The 17386-nt window shown below is 34.6% G+C and overlaps 2 protein-coding genes and 1 non-coding gene across 4 annotated transcripts; 1 reads left to right on the forward strand and 2 right to left on the reverse strand.

The window, feature by feature from the left end:
- Positions 1-627: 627 nt before the first annotated feature.
- On the forward strand, positions 628-1745 carry LOC123717897 (peptidyl-prolyl cis-trans isomerase NIMA-interacting 4). Of its 2 annotated transcripts, XR_006754893.1 has the most exons (3): positions 628-832; positions 905-1393; positions 1553-1745. XR_006754893.1 is itself a non-coding variant. In XM_045674149.1 (2 exons), exons 1-2 carry the CDS (start codon positions 748-750, stop codon positions 1222-1224), a joined length of 405 nt encoding a protein of 134 aa, XP_045530105.1. In that variant the 5' UTR covers positions 628-747; the 3' UTR covers positions 1225-1745. The 2 variants fall into 2 exon arrangements, 1 of the variants encoding a protein (XP_045530105.1); XM_045674149.1 differs by having other exon boundaries at positions 905-1745.
- A 590-nt stretch (positions 1746-2335) lies between these two features.
- LOC123717893 lies at positions 2336-17309 on the reverse strand. The gene is made up of 5 exons (XM_045674144.1): positions 17233-17309; positions 12521-12650; positions 7959-8119; positions 6695-6883; positions 2336-2958 (listed from the first exon to the last, which is right to left on the reverse strand). Exons 2-5 carry the CDS (start codon positions 12645-12647, stop codon positions 2785-2787), a joined length of 651 nt encoding a protein of 216 aa, XP_045530100.1. The 5' UTR covers positions 12648-12650; positions 17233-17309; the 3' UTR covers positions 2336-2784.
- On the reverse strand, positions 10004-10076 carry Trnak-uuu. The gene has a single exon. It is a non-coding gene; the product is annotated as a tRNA-Lys (tRNA).
- Positions 17310-17386: the final 77 nt, after the last annotated feature.

Genomic DNA, 17386 nt, shown 5'->3' on the forward strand with positions numbered 1-17386 from the left:
TGTAAAAAATGCGTTCGGGGTGGTTAAAACTAACATTGTTTTTTTTGTATCACTTTCATAGTGACGTAACACTAGACAACATTATTCGTTCCACCTTTGTACCGACTACCGAGTACCAATTTTTTTGTACCTAGTTTGAATTATTTACAAGGCATTCAAATTTGACAAAAATCGAGTAATTTTATGTTTAGCTTTAATTCAAAAGTTTTATTTCACCGCCAATTCAATTATTATTATATTATAACCGATAAATTTTCATGTATTTGTAATGCAATATTGGACCTAACTTATGTGACAAAACAACATAATCGCGTGATCCCAGTTAGTTTTAATCAGCATAGAAACTGGAAACCGCAAACGTTGACGTGTTAACGGGAAGAATTTACAATCTTGTCGAATTACAGGAAAACATAAATTATGCTTGAAATTTTATTGTTTATGACATCGGCTTCCCAGCTTTTTTACAAATTTTCCTTATAAGTAAAAATAATGATGAGAATATTTTGTTAATAAATTTAACAATTTCATAAATTCCTTATTTTTCTTAGTCTAGTTTGTTTTACCTGTAATCCGTAATGTCGTATAGAAGTTAATGATTACTTGGAATGGAATGACATTGACATCCCAATGTAAATACCAATGTCAAAACAAATGATCAAAACACTGATACGGACTGCTTTAAATTAACTTATTAATAAAAACTGTCTTTTGTGTTCCCTTTTTTAAGTAAGATACAAATTAGTAAGAATGCCTCCAAAAAAGCAACCTGAAAAAGGTGGGAAGGGTAACGCGGCAGCTAAAGGTGGATCAAAATCCGGCGGCGATTCAAAAGGTTATAATTGCTTGATACTTCGTTTAGTTTGGATATAAACGTGTTTTCAATATGTTCTTGTTTTAAATTTAGAATCTGGCGGGAAAGAAAAAAAAGGTGGTACCGCTGTCAAAGTCCGTCATATATTGTGCGAGAAACAGTCAAAATGTTTAGAAGCCCTAGAAAAATTGAAAGCCGGTCAAAAGTTTCCGGATGTAGCTGCTGCATATAGTGAGGACAAGGCGCGTCAAGGTGGAGATTTGGGTTGGATGACGCGCGGTTCTATGGTGGGACCATTCCAAGATGCAGCATTTGCTTTACCAATTTCTTCAGTAACAAATCCAATGTATACTGACCCTCCTATTAAGACCAAATTTGGATATCATATTATAATGGTAGAAGGCAAAAAATGAGTGACACAGTGTTTGAGTTTGAATATTTTTGGGCAATACTACTACTATTTATTATGGAACGGATTTGTTGTTTACAAGAACAATTTGATAAGGATTTTGCATTATTGCCTGATTCACAGCAATCTAATGAATCCCTTGTTTCAAATATTGAAGACTTTGCTAATAGAGAGTAAGCCCAGTCCTTTTTACTACTTACAATAACTAGTATTAATTATTATAAATCTTTCTAGGTATTTGTTTTTTCAAGCCAGAATTATGCATCTTACATATAATTAATGAAACACAAATATATTTCCAACTTAGTTAAACATAATAATTTGTTTTCCAGTTTTGGACTAAAACTAAGTTTTCTACGGCTGTAGCGGTTAATGCATATCACAATGCTATTGACATTAGTATATTTCTGCAATATTTGTCTATGGTTCATTATGATTAAGAAAAATTCAAGCAAATCATATGCCTACCGCTTCAGATTATTTTTTCCAGCTAGTTAATATGTGAATAAAATTTAATACTGTTTTGTACAGTCTTTTATTTGTTACTTTCTAGGTGATATCTGCATTGTTTGGGCATACTTTAAAATATTATAAAGAATACATATTTACAAAGCTTCATTATTGTTTTAATAGCTTCAGACGAGCAATAGTAGGGTTTTTTTTTAATTATATACACATATTATTGCTTGTGCAGAGATATTTACCATACATTGTTATAACTGATTCAGATTTATGTGAATATTGTAAATCACATACTTTTTGGCATGTTAATTGTATTTTTTAATTCTTGTGTGACATTTTTCTATTCAGATTTTATCCAAATTTGAATTAAAAGTGAAAATAAAATTATACTTGTTAAGTATTTTGTCTCTACAAATGATTCAGATTTTCCTCAATATACTTCCTCATTAAAATTGAATGGTTGTCTAAATTGGTACAGTACTAATCTTGTATTACTATAATATCTTTCCTCTATTGATATCAGTTTGTTTGCCATATAATCCAGGTTAGTTTGATTTAATTAAGAAATTAAAAAGTGATTTCATTCCATTATCATAAAATATTTATCAGGGGTCTATTATATATATATAAATGTGTAAATAAATAATTGATTGTTTTAAATATTTTTATTTAATAACGCATAATAAATTAAGTACTTAGACGTTATAATACTATTGAGGTGAGAAAAAAATTACATATAAAAGTGATGTTCATACTTTGATTTAAAATTATTAAATTTAACACCATGGGAAGGAATGCCCTAAATTCTGAAAATATATGTACATATGGAAACATCTTTTCTTATTTGTTGAATACATACATCATTTTTTACATAATTGTATTTTCAAGAATACCAATATGTTTTATTCTTCAGTTATATACTAACGGCTTTCCCTCCAATTACTAGGTTTGACAAGTAATACTTGGTCAATACGTCAAAATATTTGAAAGTTCAACGCCTAAGCGCTAGGGGGCGCTGGAATTAGTCATGCAATTTGACATAGATTATATTTAATACTTATCAAACCCATAGCAAATGGTGTGTTAAAATACGTATACGTTATTAAACTCGTAAGTTGGGGTTCGTGTATCGGACGTATTTTAGTAATGCGTCGTTTTCTTCGCAAACAAATGGTTTGACATGGTGACAGGCGACGTCATGCCAGTGGACTCCATCGTTGTAAAAGTTGTTTAGAATAGCGATGCAATGCTCAGCCGCACCTCCTTGGATCAATTCCTGTAAAAGAAAAGTAAATATTATATATAGAGTAAGGCAAAAATAAACGATTGTCCTGTATTTTTATTATATCTATTAAGGCGCAATTTTTTTAACGCTGACTACACCGTTCAAAGTTCTCTTGTTCTATTACTCTTATAGTGATACTGACAGCGTTCCCGATCTCATAAAGAGTTTTTGGTTTCCAAGGTTGCGTCAACGCTACGGATAATAAACGAACAACATCGAATATTGTTCCAGAGCAAAAGTAAAGTACCATAGAAAAATTGCGCCTGCATTTTTTTTATAGCAAAAGTTCTTACTGAATACGGAAAATCATATTTTTTTTAATTCGAAGTATTTGTATACGAATTTGGAACGGATCTAGTATCTCTTATACCAAATTACAATTTATAATTGTTACGAGTCGTGTTCTAGGCAAACAAAATGCAAAACGGTACATCTATCAGTGGTAAAGAGATAATCTCAATCTGACGTGAGGTGAGGTATGAGGTATGAGGTGTTCGAACCCCGGTTATAAGATAATTTTTTTTCTGTATCCTCGTACAGGTAATAAAACATTGTAGGGATAGTTTTTTTTTTAATTCTAAGATTATTTTCAATCTGATGCCATAATGAATTGTGTATGACTATCATCTCAAAAACCCCCGTTAACAAAGACGCTTGACTGAATGGTGACTCCACTATCTATGTATCTATCTATATATATCAAAATGAATCTCTATTTCCCTTGGTCACGGCAACACGCGTGAACGGCTGGAGCGATTTCGCTAATTGTTTTTGTTGTGTTTTTTATTTTCAGAAGAAGGTTCTTATGAAAGAAAAACCATGTTTTTCACATGGCCAGTTATATGTCGCCTGTTTCTGTGTATACCAACAAAACTATTTACACACGCGCCAGAAAAACAAACAAAAAATGTTGAATGTCATAAAGTATTAGGATAATTAACACATTGTTGCTGAAATATTTTTTTATTTAATTATACTAATTCGAAATTAATATTCATAGTTAAGACAGGACAATGTCTGTCGGGTCCGCTAGTCATATATATGTCGCAGTAAAGTAGTTACATCAGAAAGTTAATTGAATCTCTAGACAGTTAATGAAAGATCGATATTCAATCAATTCGCTAAAGTTCCTGCAGACAAGTGAGTGAACGAAACCTGTTCCTAGGCAACGAGACTAACCTAACCTAACCATTTACAATAAAGCAAAACACGGAATTTCCAAGCTCTCAGTTCTTCATCATCACACCGAAATAACAATAACAAATGGAATAATCATGGCGGAGTCTTGATTAATATTGTTAATCAACACGCTGGCTTTCGGTCAGACAGATAGTTAAACGTTTTCGACGCTGCTTTATTTACATCAAAATGCTAAACTTTACTACGACATATATACGACGTCCTAATATGTTCGCAGAGTTCTCAGTAGCGATATTTTTATTACAACACTTCGTTGCATTACAATATAAAACATGGAACATAATTAAATGAAAAGGAGGACTGCCCTTATCGTTTTCGAGCAATCTCTTCCAGGCAACACACACACAACGTGTATCTTATGTATATAATTTTATTCGATTATCGTTAAAAATCTCAATGAATTGAGTTGACTATATGAAGATCTTAATGCCTTTCGAACTTATTCAAATTCATTTTGCGTTAACGTTAGTCCAATAGAAATTTTTAATTTTCTAAATCTATTTGCTTTTCACGTATTTCCACATTGAAGAAAGTTAAAACATCTTTGTGTTACTAATGAACGAGCGAAAATGTCAAAAGAATAATTCGTCTGGTGAAAGTGCCAAACAATGTGACGATGCTGGTGGAATATTGATGAGCCGTCGAAAGTATGCGGGAACGCCCTTCGGCAAATAAACGCTTGTATGCTTTCGATTACATTTCATGTTGCGAAATTATGTAATGATAATAAACTACCACGCAACCTTTTTAGGTCTGGCCTGGCTGTGTCTCTTTCACGATCCTTTGTCACTTTAACAGGCAAGTAGTTGGCCTCCTGTGCCTGACATATCCACTGGCTAAGGTTTCCTTAATCGAGCGATGGAATGTTAGGAGCGAACATAGACAGGAACTCCATTGATTCACAGTGAGTGATCGAATCTAGGACCTCAGAGATGAAAGTCGCTGATAGCCTGGCACTACGCTCTAGATCTGTTATGTAATTTCCCTCAATAGATGGTGATCAGCCACCCGTTCCTGACACCGTCGATCTAAGGTATTTATTTTATGTTTAGCAAGTAAGGTTGCTTCGGGGTTTTTTTATTTAACCAAGTTTCCTTATAAGTATTGGATTGTGACGGAGAAATGTTTGCCGCAGATTTTAATTTCGTAATTGCAAATATAGCGCTTTCGTTTTCACTGTATGACATCACCTTATGCCTATACGTTACGCACGCATCGTTTCTTATGGTGACATAAGGTCTCTAATGCTATAAAACATATATCTATATATAATTATTATAGAGCAGTGTTGGCCTAGTGGCTTCGGCGTGCTAGTCTAATCCCTGAAGTCGTCCAACTCCAACACAAAGAGTTAAAAGTTTGTAGACAAAGACGACTGTTTGCCAATAGGCCCGTTCAGATATTACGTAAGCACTATATGGTTTTTGTGTCCTTTGATTTCCTTAAATTGGTGATTACGTCAACAGTAATTATTTACTTTTTACACATATTACCTACACAATGTGTATGCTTGAAAACGAAATAAATTTTCGAAGATTCCTACAAAAAAAAAATATTTTTGAGAGCTTTGCTTTCTTTTGCTGGCAAGAGGAAGCCCCCCCCCTTCTGGGTTAAATTGCCGTAAATTGATGATACATGTAAACAAATGATAATGAAAGAGGTAGAGAAATCTAAGGCCCAGTCTTAAAAAGGTTGTGATGCCACTGAGTTTCATCTATTTCTAAACAACGGGAATTTTGGGATAAGAACCGCAGCTCAGTTTCATCATCGGACGTCGAGGCAGAATACAAAATACCATCCTTCGACGTCCAGCGTTCCACAGTAGTTTCTGCCACGCAACACAACTGGCGAACTAGTTACCCACAAGTACTTCCGAACCAATTCGACTTAGGGTCCTTTAAGAAAGACCGTACCAATTCTTCAAAGACTGGCAGTGCACTTGCGAGCCTTCTGGCATTGGCAGAGTCCATGAGCCGCGGGTATCCTTACATCAGATGAGCCTCCTGCCCGTTTGCACGGTTCTATTAAAAAATGGTGATCGGTGCTTCCCTAAGTAAAGTTACGCATCCGCTTGTGTACGTCATGTGTAATTCGTCATGCCGATAGAATAACTGTTGTACTTGCTGATGTAAGATAAACATTTTCGTTTCTGCATAGAATAATAAACTGAACAAGTCAAGTACTGCCACAACTTACTAGAATGTACTACCACTAAACCTTCATAAATTCTAGATAGTGGTTAAAACCGTAAATAGTTCATTCAGATCAGAAATATATTATTTTAGTTAATGTTTTTTTTAATTATGTTCTAAAATAATCGATGTGTAAGTGTAAAATCTTGTATTATTTTATGCGAGCTTTGTTTTAGGACTTATAACTAAATAAAACATTATAAACGGTCCTAGGAGGAACTGTAGGAGTTGCCATCGCTGGTTCGTTGTTGGGTAGGTAGGCTGGCGTATCAACTTGCTGGCGCTAGATAATGACGAATCGAACTGCTAGATTCGGTGTCGGAAAGAATACTCACCCTGTTGTCAGGTTGTGGTTTCCCAATACCGCCACCCTCGGACCAGTCGTTCTGCTGCCTGTTGGTTGTCGGAGCCAGTTTCTGGAGTTCAGCAGTCCAAAACCATCCATTGACATCATTGGGAAGCAGGTCGGGACGGTTGCAACCCTTAAAGTCACATACACGCCCAGAAGTCCAGATGTATTTGACCTGGAATTTTGTCTTTGGTTACTTTTGGTATTACTTTGATCTACTTGAATTCAGATGCATTGAAATGAAGCGTCTCTCTACATAATCTACCGCATTTACAATGGAATATTCAGAGGAGTTGTTCGGACTAGTACCTGCAGCTGAGTTTCATCACTGGACGTCAAGGTAAAATACAAAATACCATCCGTATCACCTCGACGTCCATCGTTCCGCGACTGAGCGTTTATGACAGTTTTTGCCGCACAGCTGGAACCAGCTGTGCTGGTCAAAAAAGTATTTCCGAACCCATTCAACTTAGGATCCTTCCAGAAAAAGCGTAACAATTCTTAAAAGACTGGTAACGCACTTAAAAGTCTCCTATCAATATGAGTGTCCATGGGCGGCGGTATCACTTATCATCAGGTGAGCCTCCTTCTGGTATGCCCCTGTTACATAAAACAAGAGATTTATCGCTTTCGAACGCGTATGCGCTTTCTATTTCCGAAAATTCGTGACGTGAATTTTAAAATTTCTATATTATGGATGTCAAGGTTCGGCCATTGTCATGAAAAACTGTTGCGCTGGTGCGAGAAAATGTACACGGATATACGCATTGTATAACGTTCAAATATTTTAAGTGGAGCATTTGTGTAAAGATAATACGAAAATAAATGTTCGGTTTGGTATTTCTCTATTCTGTATATATTTGGAAGGAAATGTTTTCTAATTTATGAAATATGTATGAAATAACATTACGCATTTATTAGTATCCTATGAAATTTAGTCTTTTCTATCAAAGACTATAGCATAAATATAACCAAGGAGGTGCTAATTGTTTATTTGCCGTAATCTGTGTTACTAATTGAATATATTATTTTACATCCTCGTGTCCAAGATATTCTCTATACAGTCAATTTTTTTTGTTGCGTCTTGTTTTTTTTTATTTTAGTATTTTCTTAATATCACAGAATATAGTATAAATATAACCAAGAAAGTGGTAAGTGTTTCTTTGCTATTCTCTGTGATCACTAATTGAATTCCTTATTTTGAATACTTGTATAAAGTCCTATTTTCCCCTTTACGAATATTATCATACCTTATCCTGTACGATGCGTGCTTTAACCCATTCGTTTTCGTCGCTGGTCTCCAAAGACACAAGATCCATGCAACGCTGTCTACAGAAGTTTCTAGCAGTCAGCCAGTCAACTTCTGTGCCGCGCTGTGCTGGGTCCCGCCAAGAGAAGTAATATCCTTTGTCTGCAAAAACGAATTATTTAGACCTCAAATAAGGAATATCTATACTAATATTACAACTAAAATAATGTAACAATTAAAATAATTTAAGTGGAAATGAACACATGACAAATGGAACAGAAGAGTGGGACAAGAAAGTACTGGTTAAAAAGAGGAAGACCATTTAGAAGGTGGAAATTCAGGGAATCAGCTGATACGTGGCAGAGAGTGGAACGGACGACCGAAGACAAACTCTATAAACGAGAAATATTAGTCTTAGAATTAGTTTAAATGACAATTATTAAATAGAACAGAGAGTAAAAGGCTTAGTTGCTGTAAGAGATACCGCTGCCGATGGACTCTCTCTCAATATTAGAGGGCTCAATTGATACGCTCAAGATATGTGTCGGGCGGGTTATATGGCAAGATGCAAATGCAGGGGTGGATTTTAATGACAACTATATGGAAAAGATCAACGGGAAGGAGAAGAAAGCGCCCTAAAAAAGATGGACAGAACATACGAAGAGAGTTCAGTTCACATCAGAGAGGCCTTCAACGCTGCTGAAGGAAGCTAGAATATAAGAATAACAAGAAAAAAATATACAATATCTAAGCTTTATTTTTATTAATGTAATAGGAGGCAAATGGGCAGGAAAATCATCTTATGTTAAGTGAAGTTGCCGCCCATAGACACTCATATTGACAGAAGGCTCAAGTGCCGTGCCGGCCTTTTTATAATTGGTACACTCTTTTCTTAAGTCGAATTGGATCGAAAATTTTGTTTTTGTAATAAGTGGAAATTAAACGGGCTTTTATTATTAGATATGTTTCAAAGTTCGCAGTAAAAAGTACCTAAACCATCAAATTCGGACACTTATGTCAAATACGTTTGTGACAATTGTCATTGAAGCGACGTAAAGCTCTACATGCCAAAAGACAATTTACTTTATCCTACCTATAGACTATAATAAGATTAATGTTATTAAAAACCACGTCACGCAACGCAGCTCTTCTATCGTAAAAAGTTGTGAGAACCATGCAATCGGCAAAAAGCAAGTCGGTTAATATATTCAGCCCCAACTTAAGGCCTTCTGTCTTTAGTTATAACTTATTTATCTTCAAGCTTTTCCTTGATTTATACAACTACTTCTAGCTATCTGCGAGAAGTGTGAAATATCATTCATACAATCGCTGCGTCAAAACTTCAGCCTTCTAATTTATCCACAATGATGTTATAAAATAAATAAATCTGACGCTTCAAAAGTTTTAGGGTTGGGCTTCAGATTTTTCTATCAATTTCATGATTTTTCAATCTAGGCAAGGCAATCCGGTTTCCCTACAATGTTTTGTGCACATACCAGTCCATTGGTGCAGGAGATCTAACCTTAGGAATGTGAAGACACAAGGCTACTGCTACTATAAAGAACTTTAAGGGTGTCGAAATACTCGACTTGGGGACTTGATGGACATTAAACGTAAATTGTCTTTGAATATGTAGAGACTGCCACCTACCTCTTGGCTCTTAGGTACACATGCTTCTATGATGACATAAATACTACTAGATCTAGGAAAAGTGTAAATCAATGTTTTTCCAACGCTATTTACATTGTGTAATAGAGTCATGGGAACTGGGTACCAAGTATCAATAGAAAATTTACTTTCCATATTGTCGTGGAAATGTCTTTGTGAACGCGAAAGGAAAACAGCGCTTTTGTTTTTGAAAAAAATGTAGGTTAGAAAATTACGTTTTGAACATAACATTATTCTACTGCGTTAGTAAATGTCTCCCGTAATTCGTGATATACGCTCTTATGCCGTAAAAAACTCAAATGGTGTAGAACATTAAAAAAGTGATATTATTACATACAAACGGAGTTTTTAATGTTAAAGAAAAATAAAAAAAATTAACGCCCGAACAGGGACTTGAACCCTGGACCCTTGGATTAAAAGTCCAATGCTCTACCGACTGAGCTATCCGGGCCGTGAGATTCACTTTGAAATAAAGCTTTAAAAGCAAAATCGTAACATACAAACGTTATTCGTATTTTTATACGACAATATTGTTTAAAGATTAGACTTCGTATAGACAATGTAATTAAAAAATAAATTTTGTGATTCATTTTTATTTATATAACCTAAGCAACATTTAAATGTACAGTCAATGTTCTACACCTACATATTATGTTTATTATTATAAAAATGATTAAATATAAATAAAAAGAAAATTAAATCAAATTTAAAAAGTTTGGTCCCTGTAGCTGTAACGCTGGTAGTATTTCGTGACTTATTCGTTGAGCGAGAAAATTAGCTCTGGGGTCACGGGATCTATCTACCGGGGCCAACTCAACCAACCAATAATTACTTATGATATTATTGCACTAATTTAACAACAAAAATTTTGTTATGAATAATAATAATTAAGCTTTTCTTTCCTTTCATTCCTTGATGCATGGAAAGGGGGCAAACGGGCAGGAGTTTCATATGTTATCACTTAACATAGACACATACAACATAGACCGCCGCCCATAGACACTCTCAATACCAGAGGGCTGGTGAGTTTTTGGCCTTTTAAGAAGTAATACGCTCTTTACTTGAAGGACCCTAAGTCGAGTTTGCTCGTAAATACTTCAGTGTGCAGCTGGTTCCACATAGTGGTGGTGCGCGGTAAAAACTGCCTTAAAAAACTCTCAGTTGTGGAATGACGGACATCGAGGTGATACAGATGGTTTTTTTTAATGTAATTCGAGGCAAACGGGCAAGAGGCTCACCAGATGCTAAGCGATACCGCCCATTGACACTCACATTGCCAGAAGTCAGTGGGCAGCTGGTATTTTGTATTCTGCGTTGACGTTGACGCGTCTGAACTGAAGTAAAAGAGCGTACCAAATATTGAAAAGCCGACAACGCAATTGCGAGCCTTCCGGCAATGTGAGTCTCCATTGACCCATGTGGGTCTTCATTTAACATCAGGTGAGCCTCCTGCACGTTTTCTCGTAAAAAATGATGTAACATTACTAGTAACATTCCGTGGTCTTCATTAATATTTTTAAAGAATGTTATCTCTCCCCCGTAACGAGATAAAAACCTGTTCAACGGGACTTTTGATAACGATATGGAATTCCTTTGCTAATCTAACATTTTAAGTGCTTTGAAACTTTAGTCTACGATTTATCTAATGTCTAATTTTGTCTCTTTTAAAACTCAAACGAAGTTCTAATTATTGTTCATACGTTCCAGCCTTTCGTGTACCAATCTGGATGATCAAAGTATCAATTAATTCAGTATTACTTCTTGAAAGGAGGCGAAGGATGAGCTTTATATAAAATAGCAAATGGCTCATTTGACAGCTATCTAAAGGATAAGCTTGACATCAAAGGATCGACGCGTTCTATGCTTATATTACAACTATTTATGATACCCACGAGTAACAACAATGTATACCAGAATACTCAGCTCGCAAATATGATAATACTGTGTGTTCACATTAATATAACAAATAATTTTTAATTTTTAATTCAGATTATTCGCCGCGGCGAAGACTTGCAATCTGAATAACTTCCATTTTTTGGACATTAAATTTAATGTATAGTTAATTTTTAGCAAACCAGCACTGAAGATGCGACCGAGATGCTGTGTACAGGTGTAGTTGGACTTCAGGTTTACAAATGATGTTTACTTTGTAGTAACTTTAAATATTGAGTCAATCTGTTGTCAGATTCTGTACCAAAATAATGATTTGTCTTCAGACGAATAGTTTTCAGGATTTTAACTTTATTGTATTTTGTCCTCAAACTTCACACTTAAAATGAGGCCAATCCCTTATGAATATCTATCTATATATAGAATATATAAAATTCTAGTGTCACAATGTACGTTCCCATACGTTTCCTTGAAATAGTATATAATACATGACATAACGACGTTTGATGGGTCAGCTAGTGTTATATAAAATACATGTGAAAATGACATGAGAACTAAAGAAGGCACCAATAGAACTTCCTGAAAAAGCCTGCAGTAACGCACACTCCCGAAAGGACTTACCGAAGGAGTAGCATGACAGACCATGCATGCACGTAGTAATCGAGCAAATAAAGGACTGGGCTGAAATGTATAAATAAAAAAACGGGACTAACAGTTGGCCTACTATCGGCTTAAAGTCAAGCTGGGGTGATCAACCCAACTCTTCTTTCAGAAAGGATCCTTTGTATCTGTGCGATGGTCGAGGAGAAGGTTTGCGATTCCAAAGGTCAGAACCAGTCTCTTACACAGATCCTCGTTAACAAAGACGTTGAGGCTGTATGATGTTTCCACTGTCGATAAAGATATGTTCACAGAGTTCATAGTAGCGATATTGTATCTTATTTTTTTAATTCGGCTTAGTGTAAGGATAGTGAATGTGCTTTTGTTAACAAATAACAAACTTACTGTCCACATATCTCTCGTGAATGGTTCGCTGGACACACTGCGATGGCACAGGTGGTTCAAGGATTCGTCCATTTTGAAACTGCGCGTGGGCCACAGCCAAAACCGCCAATAGCACGAATTGTTTCATTATCTGTAAAGATGGAAAATATTAAAAAGGATGTACTTTGACTACCAGTTCTTAAATCAAGGTACAAGAAGAACTGTCAAAAAACTCTCTGACACTGTTCTGAATCCAAGTTGGCGAAGAAGGAAATTGTACTTTCTGTTTAAATTGCCTTTTAACCTTTTAACTTCGTTCAAACTTTGTAAATATTTTTAAAACAGGGGGCAAACCGGCACCTGGATACCGCCGCCCATGGGCACTCTCAATGCCAGAGGGCTGGCGAGTGCCATTCTTACATAAGAACGTGTTACATCATCTTTAAAGATGACATTGCCTCGAGGATTTTTTTTTAAATTTATTGTATTTACAATTATTTTTACTATACAACATATATAATTGCTTTAACTAATTTGTTTTTGACCTATTTAGATATAAATATACAAATATAATGATACATAAAAAAGACAATAACACGCGTTAGAAGTTATACTTCTTTGGCGTAACAAAATAAAAATCTTTTCAAAACTTGTATTCTACGTTTGTAGAAAAAACGACACTAACTATAGAATAAAGGTATTGTATGCATCTAGTTAAATAAAGTTTATTTAAATATCATATAATACATTTCTACATAATTAAACAAATGGTTTTTTTTAATGTTGACTTTGCTAACTTCAAGGTGTCGGTGTTGTGTGACGGTGTGCGCGCATCGTAAAAATTTACTCTCATAATTTTTCCCTAACGCCCCAAAACAAGTATAACTTCAATACAACAAATTTAAAAAGTATGGCGTCTGTGTAGCTTTAATGGCGTTTTATCGATGTATTCTGGCAGTTATTCGTTGAGGAAAGCACCAGCTCTGGTGTCACTGGTACAACCAGTCGCCAACTTAAATCTTTTAATTAGCTGTGCACTTAAACCCCTCGGCCCACGAGTCTCTACTACAAAGGGAACAAAATCGCATGTAAATTTGTTTCTTTGTAACGTTAGTTTTTGTTTTGTGAGTGCCACGATGTTGGGCTATTTAATTACGAGGAATGCATGGTTACTGCCTTTTAACTTCTAAGGGGATGAGGCTTTCCTGTTACCACAACCCGGCTAGGGCGATTGTTGATGGCGCTTTGACGTTTGCGATTCCCACAAAACCCCTTAGTCGCAGAAATTAAATTCATAAGTGTTAGATTGTCCTATAACTATATATAGCTTATAAAACATTAAAAGCTTGAGTGAACAATACGCACAGCCTTGGCTCGTACATTTAGTATAAAAAATGTACACACATATTAATCAATCAACAAGGATGTAACGCAAACAATAATGAAATACAAAACGCGATGAATTTGTTAATTTTTAATCGAAAATAACTCTATAAAAAAGCTACTCTCGTAAAAAAGCAAGCAAGTATTTAGAAATCCTTGATTTAGCAAGTATTTTATTTATCTATTAAGAGCATAATTAATTCAGCGAAAATATTAAACAAACAGAGAGAAAAAAACGTTTTTATTTAATTATAATATCGAAATGTTTAATTGCTAATTAATTTCGTCAATTTACGCTACAGTGCGGCCTAGCCTTCAGCGGGACACATCCCTAAGGACCAATGGACTTTCTATAAATTTAACATTCAATTGAACGGTGAAGGAAAACATTGTGACGAAACCAGCCTATTCGATTGATAAATTATCATACAACAGATACAGCAATTTGAGGTCCAGACCTAAAAAGTTTGTAGCACCACTGATTCATTTTTATTTACGTTCTATGAGTCCTACATTTATAAGACTAATTTATAAAAATAGAAAAAAAAGTTATATTTTTACATGCGATTGTTGAACAAAGATGGCCGTATTGGTTCAAAATGTCAAACGTAAGGTCACGGTCAAGATTTTTTATGTTAGAATTATCGAAATTGCTTTCGTTAATTAAGTTTAGAATCTTTTAAAGCTTCGTGATTTTTTTGTCTTTTATTATAATCCTTTAGAATAAGAAAAACACTACAGAATACGAAATTACATCTGTGTCTCTACATCCGTCATTGCACAACTGAGAACCGTTTTTGCCGTACACTATGTGGAACCAGCTGCCCACTGAAGTATTTCCGAAGCGATCCGACTTAGACCCCTTCAAGAGAAAAGCGTACCAATTCTTAAAAGCCAACACCACTATCTTGAACCAGCTGCCAACTGAATTATTTCCGAAAGAATTCAACTTAAGGTCGTTCAAGAAACGATCGTACTCAATGTGAATGTGTGTGTATCACAAAATAGCTTAGAGCAGGAACCAGGCATGGATATTCTTCAACACCCAATAGTGCTATTTTTAACCACGAGATCCGAAGTTAGGGATAGTGGGTTCGCTATAGCGAGCCACGAGCAGTATTTTAATAAATCAAGTTTTATATGTCCGCTATTATAACAGTTATAATGTTCATGTCAGAGACCGGTCCTAGCTAGGGTTACAATAATTAAATGTGTTCTGTGAGTTTGGGCCTCTGTTCTGTATCTGTTTTATGATAATTTGGTCTAATAGGCAAGTAGGTGTATGACACACGCCGTGGATTGTTATGGCCTAATGCCGGCTTACGATGTGTTACTTAGCCGTTCAAACTATTAAAATCCGCACATGGAAAGTCCATTGGTACACAGCCGCACTTTTGCCTAATGTTGTTGTATATTTAACTAATTTTTACTAATTTGGTCTTCATACTTTATTTATTGGAAATTCTATGAAGATGAATTATATATATAATAATAATATTTTTTAAAGGTTACGACCATTTAATGTATAGTCACACTGTTCGTAAGAAAACTACAACAGAAAGACAACGGGCAGGAGGCTCACCTGAGGTTATGTGTTATGTGCCTATGGACCTCAAAGCCAGAGGGCTCGCGATTGCGCCGCCAGCCTTTTAGGAATTGGTACGCTCTAGCCTACGTTGAATTTGTTCGGAAATATGAGCAGAACACATAGTTGTGGTGTGCGGGAAAATCTATATATATATAAACCCAAATTATTTAACAAATCCAAAATAAAAATTATATAGACAAAAAGCTCTATCTATCTATCTTTGAACTTAATGTATAATAACACCTTAAAGCAAGTTAAATTCTTTTTCTACCGTTACGACATGTCATTGTAAATTTAAAAAAATGATACATTCATGATGAATGATATTGTCTCAGCTCCCAGACCCTAGCGAATTACATTAGGTTAGGTTAAAGCCAAGCATTTGTATCTTCTTTTATTCATTTTACAAATCATGACGTTTTATTTCTATGGGGTTAAAAACCACGCACCACCACATTATTGCATGGTACTCCATTGCCGAGTGATGAAAATATGTGAAAAGAATAACTGCTGTTTTAAGATGAAGCCGTGTTTCCACAAATTTACGAAATTTTCTAACTAATTAATGCATGCATTCATTTATTTGCGACCAAAAGTTAAATTAATTTATCTGGGCATGACAGTGTGCCCGCCAAGTCGTACAAACTTTTCTCGAATTTTACTCTTTGGTTTAAGTATAAGGAATTGAAATTTGTACTGTTGTGTAGGACTTCAAGGACCAAGGATTGTTCATTTCTTTTTTAAATATTGATATGGTCACTTATGTTAGCTAATTACGTAATAAGTTAAGACGGAAGGTACCTTAAGTACTGAATAAATGAACTTAGATATTACATGGATCTCATTAGAAGAGCGTACTAAAGAACTATTTTCTTTTTAAGTTGATCGCAACACCCACTTAAATTCTAACATTTATGAATTATATATGTTAGTAAATATCTTAAACCATGCTCACCCGTTTATAGAAAGCGACCTTGTCTATTTAACCATGGGTTCATTCCTCTACAAATTCCAATTAAATCACTACCGGTTTTGAAGACGTTTTAAGAATTATCTATTTGTAATTCGATACGAATATAACGAGGATTTCCTTTCGTTAATTTATTATAAAAACATTATTAATATATTCATCTTATAATGGTACTGTGACGCTTGTTTCAGACATAATAAACACTTTTATTTTAATTCAAAATTATAAATTGTTAAACAAAACATAACAAGATTGTTTTTTTATTGTTCTACTTCGAATATTACCGCTTCGACTTGAATTTGACATTTGCACATCGGGAATATTTATATAAACTTAAAAACAAAATATAGTTGAAAATTTGTTTAAAAGTATATAAGATAAAATTAAACACAAATATTATTTGATAAAACAGAATTGCAACAGACTATTAAAAAAAATCCGATTTCCCGCGTAACATTGTAATCTGTGTAATTCCATACTCAAAATTTCATTTTGGACAATATTTATTGTCTATAATTACATTAAAGATTTTTTACTGGAATAAAATATAAACCAAAGCTCATATTGAATGCCTACGTAAGTAATATTATGTAAATACAATTTAACTTTTAATATAACGTAATTATTAAAAGTTTATACTAAAATTTAGTTAAAATATTTTAAAACAAACGTATAGTTTATGGTAAAATGGTGAATTTTATCATACTAGCGTATATACGTTGACAAAAATGATAACATGATGATGACAAAACAATTTGCGTACAAAAATAATGCTATAAAATGAATACTCACTGCGTGTACGCGTCCGTTATCGTCACAAACTGATGCGCAAGCTCGCTGCGCTGGTTTTATATTGACAGCCAAGTCCTGGTTCCTGGCCCCGCTCTGTCTGCTATGGCGTCAAAATTGTTATCTAAATATAGAACTTTATTTGGTTTATTTCAGA

This window comes from Pieris brassicae, chromosome 13 (assembly GCF_905147105.1).
Source record: "Pieris brassicae chromosome 13, ilPieBrab1.1, whole genome shotgun sequence".
Classification (NCBI taxonomy): Eukaryota; Metazoa; Arthropoda; class Insecta; order Lepidoptera; family Pieridae; genus Pieris; species Pieris brassicae.

Bases quoted from the DNA above. Each gene is read 5' to 3' on its own strand.
- LOC123717897 (XM_045674149.1), top strand. From the start codon at position 748: ATGCCTCCAAAAAAGCAACCTGAAAAAGGTGGGAAGGGTAACGCGGCA. The intron at 833-904 runs GTTATAATTGCT...TTTTAAATTTAG, and splicing joins ATCCGGCGGCGATTCAAAAG to AATCTGGCGGGAAAGAAAAA.
- LOC123717893 (XM_045674144.1), bottom strand. From the start codon at position 12,647: ATGAAACAATTCGTGCTATTGGCGGTTTTGGCTGTGGCCCACGCGCAG. The intron at 8,120-12,520 runs GTAAGTTTGTTA...TCGTTTTTGCAG, and splicing joins TCACGAGAGATATGTGGACA to ACAAAGGATATTACTTCTCT. The intron at 6,884-7,958 runs GTATGATAATAT...ACAAAATTCCAG, and splicing joins CACGCATCGTACAGGATAAG to GTCAAATACATCTGGACTTC.